The sequence below is a fragment of the Alligator sinensis genome, unplaced genomic scaffold (assembly GCF_000455745.1).
Source record: "Alligator sinensis unplaced genomic scaffold, ASM45574v1 scaffold352_1, whole genome shotgun sequence".
NCBI classification, from domain to species: Eukaryota; Metazoa; Chordata; order Crocodylia; family Alligatoridae; genus Alligator; species Alligator sinensis.
In genome coordinates, this window is record NW_005842223.1 from 702,514 (window position 1) to 717,183 (window position 14,670).

The 14,670-nt window shown below is 47.6% G+C and overlaps 1 protein-coding gene across 1 annotated transcript in view; it reads left to right on the plus strand.

The window, feature by feature from the left end:
• The first annotated feature begins 13,698 nt into the window (after positions 1–13,698).
• The window catches only part of USP47 (ubiquitin specific peptidase 47), a 77,978-nt gene continuing 77,006 nt past the window's right edge, over positions 13,699–14,670 (plus strand). Inside the window, exon 1 of the mRNA XM_025208156.1 lies at positions 13,699–13,744. Within this exon, the coding sequence (XP_025063941.1) occupies positions 13,709–13,744 (36 nt within the window). The 5' untranslated portion in view covers positions 13,699–13,708. The remainder of the gene's footprint in view (positions 13,745–14,670) is intronic.

Below are 14,670 nucleotides of genomic sequence, written 5' to 3' on the forward strand. Positions count from 1 at the left end.
GGGGTTAGGTACCCCCAGCCAGATGCCTGTCCAACCTCATCTTGATCACCTTCAGGGTAGGGGAAAGCACCACCTCCCTTGGAAGCCTGTTCCATATTTTGGCAACCCTTACTATAAAGAATTTCTTCCTTATGTCCAATCTAAATCTGTTCTTCTTCAGTTTGTGACCATTATTCCTGGTAACGCCAAGGGGCACCCTGGTAAACAGTGTGTCCCCTATTCCCTGCTGGCCCCCACCCCAATGAGTTTGTAGGCAGCCACAAAATCGCCTCTCAGCCTTCTCTTGTGGAGGCTGAAGAGATTCAGAGCGCTCAGTCTGTCTTCATAGGGTCTTAACTGCAGGCCCTCAATCATGTGAGTAGCCCTCCTCTGAACCCTCTCAAGGTTGTCCGCATCCCTCTTGAAGTGGATGCAGTACTCGATCTGCACCAATACTGCATAGAAGGGAATTTTCACTTCCCTAGACCTGCTCATGATACTCCTGCTGATGCAAGAAAGAGTGCGGTTAAGCTTGCTCATTACCTTGTCATACTGGCGACTCATGTTCATTTTAGACTCCGAGATCTCTTTCCCCCTGTTGTGGTGCTCGGAATGGTACCCCCCAGTCTATAGGTGTGTTGGAGAGTCTTTCGCCCCAGGTGCAACACCTTGCATTTATCCTTGTTGAATTGCATCCTATTCTGATCTGCCCACTTTCCCAGTCTGTTCAAATCTGCCTGAATTTGCTCCCTGCCCTCCAGTGTGTTTACTTTGTCCCATAGTTTAGAGTCATCTGCGAACTTGGACAAGGTGCTTTCAACACCTTCATCCAAACTGCTGATGAAGATATTAAACAGTACTGGTCCAAGGACAGAGCCTTGGGGGACACCACTGCCCACATCCCTCCAGGGAGAAACCAACCTATCCACCACCACTCTGGGTGCATCCCATAAGCCAGTTTTTCACCCACCTTACTGTGAAAAAATCCACATCACAGCTACTCAGTTTGTTCATAAGAGTTTGTTGTCCTCTTGCTGTATCAGACATTCAGAAAAGCATTTGGGGGCTCCTAGCTTTATTAAGAGCCATCCAGGGGGCACGTGCTCCCCATGCCTTCCCCAGGGGTATGTGCAGTGACAGGAGCTGTGTCGTGTCCCGTCCCGTGTCCCCGTGGTTCCCCCCCCCGACCAGCCACAGCTCTGCCCTGGCTGTGCAGTGCCTGCCTCTGCCCCAGCCCAACTCTCTCCCTCACCACTGGGGGTGGGGCTTCGATCTGCAGTTACAGACTGGAGCCCAGCACTGTCGTGCCCTGCCTTGCCCTTCCCTCCCCATCTCTGCTCTGCTCTGGGCCAGATGCAGTGTCTTCTGTTGCTACAGCTGTTGCAGGGCAAGGTGCAAGGCGACTCCCCTGGGCCTGCTGCCCAGTCTCATGGCATGTACACACCTGCCCCGTCCGTGCCCTGACCTAGGCTTGGATAGGGCCCACGTGCTTGACCGGCTTGTTGTGAGGCGTTGCTTGGGGGGGCAGGGGGAGTGCTCGAGTCCCCACTGCACCTCAGGGGGCTGAAAGTGCTAGTAATCCCCAGGTCCTGGGCAGAGTTGAGCAGCCCTACATGAGCCAGGGTGGGGGTTGCCATACCGCTTAATCATTTAACCTGTAAGCAGACTTTGACTTGGTTAGGAAACTCATGGGCAGGATCCCCCAGGGAAGCTAGTCTGAGGGAGTCCAGGAGAGCTGGTTTGAAAGAAGCCCAGCCCCCACACTGGGAAGAGCAAGACGCAGCTCTGGCCCTAGCCTGCAGTGGCAGCCTGCCCTGCCCCGCATGCAGATCCGGGGGCACACCCCACACCTGCCCCCCTGGGATGTGTGCAGATCGACACTGCCTGGCACTGGTCTTCATGCTGCAGGGCTGCGCTCCTGGCTGCATGCATGCACATGGCATTTATTGGTCACATTATTAGCCACATAAGCCAAAAAAAGCCAATTGCCAATGCTCTCAATTTTTCTTATATTGGTGCTGATCCAATATGGGACCGAATTACAAGTGCACTGATACAGAATAGGGAGGAGTGTAAGAGCATTGCCTGGGCATGCAGGGATGAAGTCAGGAAGACCAAAGTGCAGTTGGAGTTGCAGCTAGCAAGGGATGTGAAGGGGTAACAAGAAGGGTTTCTGCAAGTATGCCAGTAGCAAGAGGAGAATCAGGGAAAGTGTGGGTCCCTTACTGAATGGGGGAGGCAGCCTTTTCTGCCTCCTGTCACGAGGTTGAAGTGCTCAATGCTGCCTTCACCTCAGTCTCCACAGGTGAGGTCATCTCCCAGACTACTACACCAGGCAGCCCAGTTTGGGAGGAGGTGAGCCATATACCTTCCTTTTACTTTCTCAGTTGTGAAAGAACAGGTTAGGGACTCTTTAGAAAAGCTGGACATATACAAGTCCATGGGGCTGGACAGGATGCACCCAAGGGTGTTGAAGGAGTTGGCTGATGAGATTGCAAAGCCATTGGCCATCATCTTTGAAAACCCGTGGTGATCAGGAGAGATCCCACATGATTGGAAAAGGGAAAACAAGGTGCCTATATTTAAGAAAGGGAAAAAGGAGGATCCAGGGACCTACAGACCAGTCAGCCTCACCTAAGTCCCTGTAGAAATCATGGAGCAAATCCTCAAGGAATCCATTTTTAAGCACTTGGAGCAGAAAGTGATTAGGAACAGTTAGGCATGACTTGCCCTTGGTGAATCCATGTTAACCAACCTGATTGCCTTCTATGACAAGGTGACTGATTCTGTGGATGTAGAAGACTGGAGGATGTGATGTACCTTGATTTTAGCAAGGCTTTTGATATGGTCTCCCAGGCAAGCTAAGGAAGTATGGGCTGGATGAATGGACTGTAAGGTGGATAGAAAACTGGCTGAAGCATTGGGTTCAGAGAATAGTAATCAGTGGCAGGGGCGCCGCGTAGGGGATGCACGCAGGTGCACGTGCACCCCCCTGAGCGTAGCGGTGCACCCCCTACAAAAAGGCGTTGCCAGTGGTGGCTGTGGGTGGTTGCTGACCCTTGGTCGGCACTCACCAACCCCCCCACCACCGACAGTGCCAGCAGTGTCTGTGGGAGCTCCCCTGCTTGCCGCAGCTGCTGTGCTCCTGCAGCCACTGTGCCCCCCCGCAGCTACCAGGGGAATGATCAATGGCTTAAAGTCTAGTTGGCAGCTGGTATCAAGTGGAATGCCCCAGGAGTTGCTTTTTTATAGCTTGGACGAGCAGAATGTACATACTATCCTCATCCAGAATGACCGCTGGTGAGCTGCTTCCCTTGTAACTACTTCCATTCAGGTCTCCTTAAGAAAGCATCTCCACTACTACCATAATCTGAAGGACAAGGGAGCTGTAAAGGAGCTATGGCTCATTTTCATCTTGCTGGTGAAGCACCTGTCATTCTTCTAAGCCATCCTAGCTCTGGTTAAGACATCTTTTAACTCAAGTTTAGAGAGATTTATATGTGAGCAGGAGCAAAATTTGACCTGTACGTGTTTCATAATTGGTAGGGTCGGAAAGGACCTGAGGAGATCATCTAGTCCGACCCCCTGCCACGTCAGGAAGGAGTACTGGGGTCAAACGACCCTGGCCAGATGCTTGTCCAGCCTTTTTTTTTTTTTAAAGACCCCCAGGATAGGAGCCAGCACCACTTTTGGAAGTTGGTTCCAGGTCCTAGCTGCCCTGACAGTGAAATAGCACCTCCTAATGTTTAGCCTGAAACTACCCTCCGCTAGCTTGTGTCCGTTGTTTCTAGTCACTCCTGGGAGTGCTCGGGGGAACAGGGACTCTCCCAATGCCTGCTGGTTCCCCCTGACTAGTTTGTAGACTGCCACTAGATCCCCTCTCAGCCTTCTCTTTTGGAGGCTGAACAGGTTCAGGTCCCTCAGCCTCTCCTCTTAGGGCCTCATAGGGCCTGGATTTACCTGCTGACCCCTGATCACATGTGGCCCTCCTTTGGACCCTCTCCATATTGGCCACATCCCTCCTGAAGTGCGGCACCCAGAACTGGACACAGTACTCCAGCTGTGGCCTGACATCACATGAAGCCAACAATACAGCTGCCTCCTGCTGCCTCATGCTGGTAAGTCAGGGGGGGCAGATCAGTGCCCTCTGCAGTGAGGGAAGGGGCAGGCGCTGCCCAGAAGTGGGGGGGCTCCCACCACTGCTTGCACCCCAGAAGGGCATGAAGGGGGACTGGCATGTGCCCCCCCCCGGATGTGCGTGGGGTGGTGCGGGTTGCAGCCAGGGCTGTGCAGGGCTCTTTTCAGCAGGGGCTGGGAGGATGCTGCAACCACCCCAAATTTTGCCGCCGTTCCACTTCCAGCATCACCATCACCAGCCACGCAGCGCAGCCCCAGCTCAATACCCTGCCTCCACTCGCGCCGGGAAGAGCTGTGGCCGTACCTGGCAGCGGTGGCACTGGGAGCAGAGCAGCAGTGAAATTTGGAGTAGATGCAGCATCCTTCTAGTGCTGGCGGCAGCTGCTGTGAGCCCAGCCCCTGCTGAGAAGAGCCCTGCGTAGCCCCGGCTGCAGCCCGCCACGCCCCACGCAGATCAGCAAGTGGGAGCAAGTAGCAACGGGAGCCACCTCTTTGAGCCGCGGCTCCGTCCCCACTGTGCCTTCCCCTGCCCCCTTCCTCACCTGGGGGGCATTGATCTGGCCCCCACCATGCTCCTTTGCTCCCCCCTCCCCTTCTACCACACTGGATTCACCAGCTGGAGGCAGCTCTCCAAGCTGCCTGAGTGCTGCGCTGTGGCTGCGCACAGCACGGGCATTTATTGGCTAAATTATCGGCCCCCATTCGGTCAGTGTCTGATACAGCCGCTTTCTTTATATCGGTACTGATCCAATATCAGACCAATGTATCAGAGCACCTCTAACCATTACCTTCATAGTTTTGTGTGGATAGAAGGGAGATTAAAGGCAATGGCTCAGTAAGAGCCCAGACCGAGTGAAGACAACCTAAACATTGACACTTTCTTTTAATTACTCTAGTATTTTATATTTGAGGATAAATATACGATACTCAATTAACTGTACACTAGGTAATGCTTTGGCTACAAAGAAGAACAAAGGGTGTGTTAGTTGTGTTTTTGTTCACAAGTAGTTTTCTGGTGTTTAGTGTGTGGATTTAGAACTTGGATTACCTTGCATATTCTTGGAGGAAAGCAAGAAAAGAGTAAAATCTGTTCCCTGACTGCCTCCATGTAGTGTAACAAGTGTTCTTTAATAGCAGTACCTTTTGTAATTCATTAATTTGTGATTAATGTGAATGAATGTAATCCCTATGTGGTACCAATTGAAATATATGTTTAGATGTGCTTTTTCTTTTTTAAATTACTGTTTTATATATATTTTGTGAAGTAGAGGGGGATCAGCATCTACACTATACATTAAATGTTCTAATTTTTTGCGGGGCTAATTTAGTTTGTCAAACCTCCTTTAGATGTAAATTGCCTTTGAGCACATAGTACCTTTGACATTTGGTATTTTTTTTGTCATGCTGTACAATCTGTAAAATTTTTATTTTTAGTTTCATATTTAAATCATGGAAATTGTATCATTAAAAGTTTAAAAACGCTTTACTTGTTTTCCAGTGTTTTATACATGTGTACTTTAGTTTATTTCAGACATAGAAATCCAGCTTTTTAATTTCTGGAATTTCATGGTAATTTCTTGAGTAATCAGAGAAGTAATTACTGGAACTGAAGTTGCATGAGCATTTTTATTTTAACTATATCTTCTAATAGCATATAACTTTTAGTGATCTTTACTTTTTGGGGCTTAAAGTTTGTATATTTGGTTTCTGATCGTTTGTTTTGGAGCAGGATATTAGTACCGAAGGGGGGAATATTTCTCATTATCAAAATACACTTGCAATCTTTGTCTTAAATATCTGAATTGCAGAAAAATTTGGAAGCAGACCTATCTAGGGCATATTAAAACTGGCAAAAATGTTTTTATTGATTATTCTAGTAATAATTAGTTTTGAAGGGAGGATTGCACCCTGTGTAGACATAATTGAGCTAGTTTGGATGCTGATAGTAGTAGGGTTAGAAAGCTGGTCGTTTGATTACATATTATTTGACTGCGGTCAAAAATTGTGAAAAATTCCATGAGCAGCCAAAAACTGCTTCCAGTTTGAGGACTGCTTAAAAGTGTTGACACTGGACTGTACCCCTTCTGCTTGCTGGCAGGGGGAGAGAAACTACCAGTCTTTTTGAAGCCGTACTTCTGATCCTCCATGCTTCTATTCTGGTGAAAAAAAATCAGTTTACCCACTTAAAACAGACACCCAAGTTTTGGAAGGCTGATTTTTGGGAGAAACTATATGGCATGCAAGTATATATGGGAATGAAATTTTCTTGCTACTGTAAGTGTCCTAAGATGCAGGTTAGTTAGCTTCATTAAGCATGTCTCTTCCTGGATTAGTTGGTCAGCTCTGTGAAAAGGAATGCTCTTATTGTATAATCTAGGTGTCTGTAACAGATCTACAGTTTGTGAGCTGGAATAGTAGTCCTATCTCTTCTGTATCAGTTGGGTATGATACTGAGGACAAGGCTCCCGGTCACCTCGGGGCGTTTTTCCTTGGTGTCCTTCGCGCGCGTCTCCGGGCAGAGCACCACTGGGCAGTAGCTGCCGGCAAGCTAAAGCAGTTCGTCAGCCGGTGGGCGCTGTTCGGGGTGCTCTGCTCACTGACCCCCGGGGGAGCACTTGTTTTGAACCTTTGACCCCACACGCACACCCTGTTTTCTTTTCAGTTGTCCCACGCAATGTTTTTGATAAATGTTGATTTACCAAATTTTTGAGTGGCGGCCCCTGAAGAATGTTTCATCTAGTTCCTGTCAAGTCACCTGTCCGGTCACCCGCCGGACGCCGGTACAGCCATCGGCCACCCGACTGGGGTGGCCCTAAGATGCATCCGGACATTTATTTCCTATCAATAGTACCCTCCTCTAGACTTCCAGTAGGGCCTAATGTCGCCAGGATGTTTTGGCTGTATCCTTGTGTCTCTTCAGCTGTTCAGTCTCCTTTGATGCACCCACATACAGAGGACCTTTTGCTAGCATTCTTCATGAGGGGGAAATTTCTAATTGCTTGCCTTCACTAGGAGAAAAACACTTAAATATATTACCATTCTGATGAGGGAAAAGCAGTTTGTAGTCTTCATGTGAGTTAGTAGGTTAAGGGAGCAATAGGCTTCTTTCAAAGAGTTTACCTTAATGTAAAAATTATGAATCACTTTGTTTTCACTAGGTTTTTACTCCTTGTTGGTAGCTAACAAGAAAAACTTTTCTTTATCATGAATGCACATAAAGAGATCTTTGGGTAAGTCTTGGATATTAGCTCTGGCCAGTCTAGGATATGTACCAAATGCAGTTTGGGTCCTAGAGTATGTGCATGCACAAGATCTGGCATGGGGAGAGCAGGGGGGAAGGGGTATGTGGGCCTGATTACAGCCCATGGACCAACATGCCATTTGTCCGGTCCATGAACTTGCCCCATACAACTTGTCCAGCCCATAGTGAACAGATGACTCTGACACCCCTGTTTTAAATCAAATTCTTAATACAGTTTTTCCTTTAGCATATGCATCTGCCAGCTTTGGCTCATAGGTCATTGCTTCTAGCAGTTGCAGACAAGAACAAACTCCACTATGCTGATGAATTTGAATTTGTCCTTTGTAACAAGTGGGCATCCGGGGACTGGTTGAGTCGCTGGCCCATCCACTTGTCTCTGGGCTAACTGCCCACCAACCTTACCTGCCATGCCTTTGATAATATTATTGAAAGTTGATAACAAGGCAGGAGGCTGCCCATTTACTTACCCTGATGCCAAGGCTCTGACCTAGCCTATACCATATCCCATGCCTTACAAATGGCAGCCATGGCCTAACACCTGGCCTGTAGCTTGTTTGGCATAACACTCAGCCTCTATGCATGTGCCCTCACACTGGGACATGTGCTCCAATGCCTCAAGTTGGGACACTCACTCCCATGCCCTCACACTGGAGCTTACAAACTCTTTGCCCTCACACTGAGCTCTCATTCAATCATTTGGGGCTCCCAGCCCCCTTTCCCTTGGGCTTCCAGCCCAGCACAGGACCCTCCTGGTCCCTTCATGCCCCAACACTGGGGCCTCGGTCCCTTGCCTGGCCCTGGGTCTCAGTCCCCTGCCTGGCCCTGGGCCCAGGAATTTCACACCTAGCTCCCTCATAGGCTTAGGGCCTCACCCCGCTGGAGCCTCACACCCAGCTCCCTTAGTGCAGTGGTTCTCAACTTTTTGCACCTTGCGTCCCACCTATGTAAGGTCAAAAAATCCTGGTCCCACCAGTTGGGGGGGTGGTCCCCACAGAGGCCAGTCAAAGAGCAGTGGGGGGTCCCCCAGCAGCCGATCAAAGCACGCAAAAGCTAAACCAGAAGTCCTGCCGTGCCGTCAGGTGAGAAACGCTGCCTTATTGTGCCTCAAGCCTTGCTGTGGACCTTGGATGTTTCTGGGCCCTTCACATGGCCAGAACCCTGCCTCAGGCTCCACATAGTAACCTGCGCAGAGATTGTGGGGTGGAAAAAACTTTCCAGAAAACTTTCCAGTGCTTTATTTTTCCATGGAAAATTTTCCATTTCTAAAAATATTGTTTCATAAAATTAATTAGTAACAATGAATGAAATACCAGTACAATATTAGGCAAGATTTTTAGTTTCAAAGTTGTAATTAATGTTTTTCAGGTGATTATACCTAGGAAGTGTGTGAGAGCATACATATATGATTTTTTGATTTGTAAACAGGAGGGTAAATACACTTGCATAACAATCAAAACAAAAAATCAAGTTATGCATTTGCCTAATTGACTGTGCAGGTCAAATCAAGAGCAAATGAATGCACCACTAAGCTTGTTTCTATTTCTCAAAATCTCTTGGTTCTAGAGAATCAGTTAGAAGCACAATTAGTGAAGAAGATGCAGCGTGATAAGTTGCCCTTGCCCATAGACTCATTGGTAAAACCATTCTTTAGCAAAAGAGAATGTGGTTCAAGTAGTTTTGAATCAGATTTGCCTCAAGCTGATTCTGAAATGGAACTAATAAGTAGTGCAAGTGATTCTGCAGATAGTGACAGTGAAACGAGGTGCTGCAATGATCTCAATGGAAGAGTTAAACTCTATTGAAGTAGATGAGTGGACACCCATGACATGCACAGTTCTTTGGGTGTGCATGCTATTGTGTATTGTCTTTACATTTTTACAAGTATTCTAGTAAAAATTATTTTTTTCCACATAAAGTTTGAATATAACAAACCACATTAAGTGTGCTATATTTAATCTTTTTCCTAATCAAATATTTTAGTTCAAATACTTGTGGCTATTGGGACATAAACTTATATTTAATAAACACAACTAGAAAAGCACCCCTATGTTAATTTTATTAAATATAAATACAATGTTAAAAATAAGCATGCTAAATCAGATCACTCTCTATTTAGGGCACCGGAAAATTTTCCAATTCAGAATTTTTTAGAAAACCCACATCTCTGAGCCTGCGCCCTTGCTTTGTCTTCAGGGTGTGCTTCCCTAGCCTTTTACCTCCATGGGGTAACCTGGAAGGCAGCAGGGACTGGGGTTTTCTGGTGCCTCATACCGCCCTTCACTAGGGAGGCAACTGATGTGGCATTTCCTGTAAGCTGACCTGCCAGAAGCAGCCCCACCGCACCATCCTACCCCAATAGGGTGTAGTTTTAGATCATGCCCCAGGGCCAGGAGCCTCCACCATCCCCATACCTCCTACCCTGTACCTCCAAGATGGCATGAAAAGCATCTCCAACCAGGAGGTTTTCTTCTCACGGCTGCTAGCAGCAAACTGCTGGCTTCACTGCTCAGAGCCCTGTTCTTATAACAATAAGCTGGGCCCTATTCCCAATCAGTCAAGTGTGTCTGATTGGGAGTGCAGCCACCTGCAGGCTGCTCTGCTGCCTGCCCATGCTCCTGTGAGTAACAGAGCACTTGTGGTAAATCTAGAGGATTTACAAATGGAATGTTTGAATTTTTCTCTCCCTCAACAGGTTGAGCATGATCATCTGACTTCTATAATTTTTTGATTCAAAATTCTAATAAGTTGGGTGTAATTTCAGTCTTGCTTTTTTTTCCAGACATTATTTCTGTACTGTTACATCAGGGATTTCAAACAGGAGCTCCACAGACTATGCATCTTGCTGGCAGGCTCTTGGAAATTGGGGGATGTAGCCAGGGTGGAGCAGCCTGCTGCAGAATCTGTGGCCCTTGGGCTACAGTGAACTCAGTAATCTGCAGCAGGAGGGCAGGGGAGAGCTGATATTGTCCTGGGTGGCTTATGTCCATTTTGCCTGTCATCCCAGCTGCATTTTTCCTTCTTAGTTGCTTGTGTTGCCACTGCTGCATGCCCCATGCCAGAGCTGAAGCTGCTGTTGCTACCATAGCACAGGGTGCACAGCTGGAGCTGCTGCTGCCACTGCCACTACATGTCCTGGGCTGGATCAACTTGTAAGGAGCCCTGTAGTGTGGATCTAGCCCAGGGCACAAAGTTAATTTGACACCCCTTTCTATGTGGTTCTTACCCCCAGACTGGTGCAGAATCCAGGGAAATCAGCAAGGAATTTGGGTCCAGCTTGTGATGGAAGGCCTTTGCCAATCCTGCTAGAAATAATTACTTTTTTTTTTTTTTCTTGCATACACTCCCCTTCCCCCAACCCCTTATTTTGGGAAGGCAGAAGGTTGAAAGAAATATTCCCCCCACCCTGCCCCAAGTCACGGCTGAATACATACAGCATGGAGCCAGGGCAGAGCATACTTTTCATCATCACTCATTTTCCTTGTAAGCTGTGTGAGCAGTTGAGTGCTGAATTGACAGCAGCTTTTGGCTGCCCATCCACAGTCTGCTGCTGCCTATTTGGCAGCATCTGTGAAGGGATTAAAGTTTGAACTGCAGAGTTTACAGAGAGAGAATGAGTGACACCTGAGTACCAGACTCCAACTCTCTTACATGCAGCCAGAACCTAGCATAAACCAGCTTCTGGCAACCATTGTAGTGTCCCCAGGCCTCCATTCTGGTAGGGAAGTTGGTTTCCTTCTTGAAAGCATGCACCCCAATTTAGGAGGATTAATTAGAGGGGGTAGGAGAGGGGGAAATGATGCATATGGCATGCAAGTGAATACAGTAATTGAAGTACCCTCTCTCACTCCTTCATATCTTCCCCATTCTTATTTCTGTGGAAAGACTGGCCTTAAAGTTAAGGTGTTAACCTGGAATTTGGGAGACCTTGTTTCAGTTCCTGGTTGCAACTACTATAAAGATTCCTCTTTACATGGTTTGATTGATTTGTCTGTCGCAGCTTTCTATGTATAAAGCGGGGCTAATGATGGTATACAGGAAACCCTCGCTATTCGCGAGTTTGGCATTCATGGTTTCAGATATTCATGAATGCCAAACCCACATTTTAAATGCACGTTATACCCTTACAGGAGCTCCTCAGGAGCTCTGCACTTGCTACCACCATTGCCATGAGAGCTGTCTTAGAGCCAAATTGCATGTGCCTTCTTGAGCCTTGCGAGTTTTCACCTGACTTAGTAGGTGCTACTGGCCACTCACTCTACTTGAAAAGAGCAGGGTAGTTCGGCTCCAGCACAATTGGGCCCTCTGCTCTTTGTGTTTCCTCATTTTAAGACACCCTGTCCCCAATTTTTAGCAGCTAATTTTTGGGAAAATAGTGTGCATGTATTACTTAAGTAAATATGGTAATGAATAATCAGTTAGCTTGTTTTTAGAGTCACAAGTGATTTTCTTCAGTATCTAAAAGTAATAAAATCTGACTTCAGGTAAAATTTAGGAATTTTCCTAACAGTATAGGTTTTCTCTTATGGGAACTTGAAGTTGACAGGCAATTTTTAAGTTGAAGGATAAAAGGTGCAATTGTCTTGAAGTATAATTGTGTAGTAAAATGTACACATGACGTTTAGATAAAAGAAATTTGGACAATAATATTTGAAAAATAGAGACTTGCATCTAGCAAGAAATTGTTTACGTATATCCCAGGTCAGTGGAGTTAAGAAAGTAATATCAATGAATAATGGAAGACACAGCAACTTTAATTACACAGAGTATTTGTAAAATAGAAAATTTAGGTTTCAATGATAAATGTATAGGCTTGACTGTCTATTTAAACATGCAGTTCATGTCTTAGTGTCGTTAATACCATGATCTGTGTCACAAAACTTGTGACAGGTTTCCATGTCTCATTTGTGTCAAAAACTGTTGATTTCTCAGTAAGGACATCATAATTACAAGGGTTTTAAAAAGGAGTGAGGAACTGGGTTAGACTAGACACAGAGAGTCTCTATCATAAACTGTAATTACAAAGCTAAAATTCCTAAAGTTTCAGTATTATTTTTTACAGACTACATTTTTCACAAAATTTGCATGTGAAATTCAGGTTTTCTTGACAAAGCACATACACAGCAAAATAATTGTTCAGGAGTGTTTGGTAGTTCTTCATAAATAATTGCTTGTGTTAGTTACTCTGCTCTTGAGAAGCAATACTTTTTGTAGCTATTTTATCCAGACTAGCCAGTATCTAGTCTAGATAGTCTTTAAATTTGGGGGTTTTCTTTTCCTTTATTTATTTTTTATTTTTTGCATATTAGTGCAGAATGGAAAGTTTCCATAGCAGTTGTAGATCTATTTGTAGGAATGGCTTCTCACCATGGAATTCAGGTGACTCTTCAGTCAGTCCTTGGGCTATTCTCACTTTGCTGCATTGCAGTTTTATAGATACTCTGAGCTACGGTACCATACGTCTTGAACTGCCAGTAGCTTTCCTCCTTTCAGAGGAGGAAGTATAGCATGCCTACAGTATATTTCAGTATTGCACTTTTATTTGAAAAAAAGGTTTGGATCTATTTGGAGACAGTAGCAGGGTATTTTTGAACCAGTGCTATTAGTCTGCTCCCAATCAGAACATTTGACAGTAGGGGTTGGCAGCCTGTGGTTCCTGATGGATTCGGCCTATCAAGAACTTGGATCAGTCTGCGGAAAGTCTGACCATAGTGTGCAGCTGTGCAGAGCTGCCTGTCCTTTCTACAGTACCCTCCTTCGCAGCCCTTTGCTGCTTTTTTGTGCCTGTGCTTACCTTGCTGGAGGGGGTCTGGGTATCGGCAGCGAGGGAAGAATAGGCAGCTTGAGTTCTCCAGGGAGAAAAGATTTTTTTCTGCCCGCAACAGAGATCTGGGTTGCAAGCTCCTGCCTAGAGCTGCAAGATGTTGCTGACCCCTGCTTTTCAGTGAAGTCATTCGGAGCCATTGTGACTTGTCTACTGATAGCAGAGCCTTAAAACTGGAAAGTTTTAGGTCCAGGAAAATGTAATTGACTTCCCCCCTCCTCCCCCCCAACTGAAAGTTCAGCAATTTCTGAGTGTGCTTTATTGCCTGCTGTTGAAGCCTTGTATTGGATTTGTGGCAAACTATAATTTAGTCAGAATTTACAGTAAAGCGATATATCTGAAGACATATTATATTTATTAGAGGTACACCAATGTATCGGTTGCGTATTGCATTGGCACTGAAAAAAGGAAAATTAACTATCATTATTTTTTTTGACCGGTGTAGCTGATAATGTCACTGATAAACGCCACATGCACGCACGCAGCTGCACACGTGCATGTGGCTAGGGATGCAGCCCGGAAACTTGGAGAGCAGTGCCCTGCAGGTAAGTCTTTTGGGGGGGAAGGGGCATGGGGGGGGCAGATTGAGGGCCCCACGGTGAGGGAGGGAATGGGACAGGTGCTGCCCAGCCAGGGCAGTGAATGAGACCCCCAGGAGTAGGACAGAGTCATGGAGAGGAGGGAGAGGCTCCCTGTTGCTGTGTACCCCTGGGGGAGGCATGGGGGGGGCATGCCCCCCCCCCCATTTGTGCGCAGAGTGGAAGTGGGCTGCCCGTTGGGGCCAGGGGCAGTGCCAGCCTCTTCCCGGTGAGGGACATAGGTCGGAGCTGGGCTTGGAGCAGGCAGGAGTGGGGCAGTCTCAGCTGTGTGGGGTAAGCGGGAAGGCAGTGGCGGGGCTGGGAGGGGAGGCTACAGGGGGGCTAAGGCAAATTTTTTGGTAAGTATAGCCCCCCCCACAACCCCCTTAGCACCACCCCTGCTCAGGGCACTCCACTCTGCTGCCTTTCCCTTGGGAGCCCTGCACCAGCCATTATGTCCCCTGCCTGCCCTGCACCATAGGTCTCTTGAGCAAAAGGCAGCAGGGTGCCCTGAACAGGAGCGGTGCTGGGGGTGGGGAAGGGTTGGGAGGAGCTACAGCCATCCCAAAATTTGCCTTAGTCCCCCATAGCCACCCCTCCCAGCACCACCACCACTGTCTGCCTGCCTGCTCCAAGCCTGGCCCCAGTCCAGCCCAGCCCCCCCCACCAGGAAGAGGCTGGTGCCATCCCTGGCTCTGAGCCCAAAGTGGGCACCCTGCCTCCACCCCGTGCACAAATCTGGGAGGGCACATGTCCCCCATGCCTCCCCAGGGGTATGTGCAGCAGCAGGGAGAACCACACCCCCCTGCCTGCGGCTCTGTCCCAGCCCCAGGGTCCCATTTACCACCCTGGCTGGGGCGGGCCCCCCCCCGCCCCCCCCCCCCCTCCCCCCC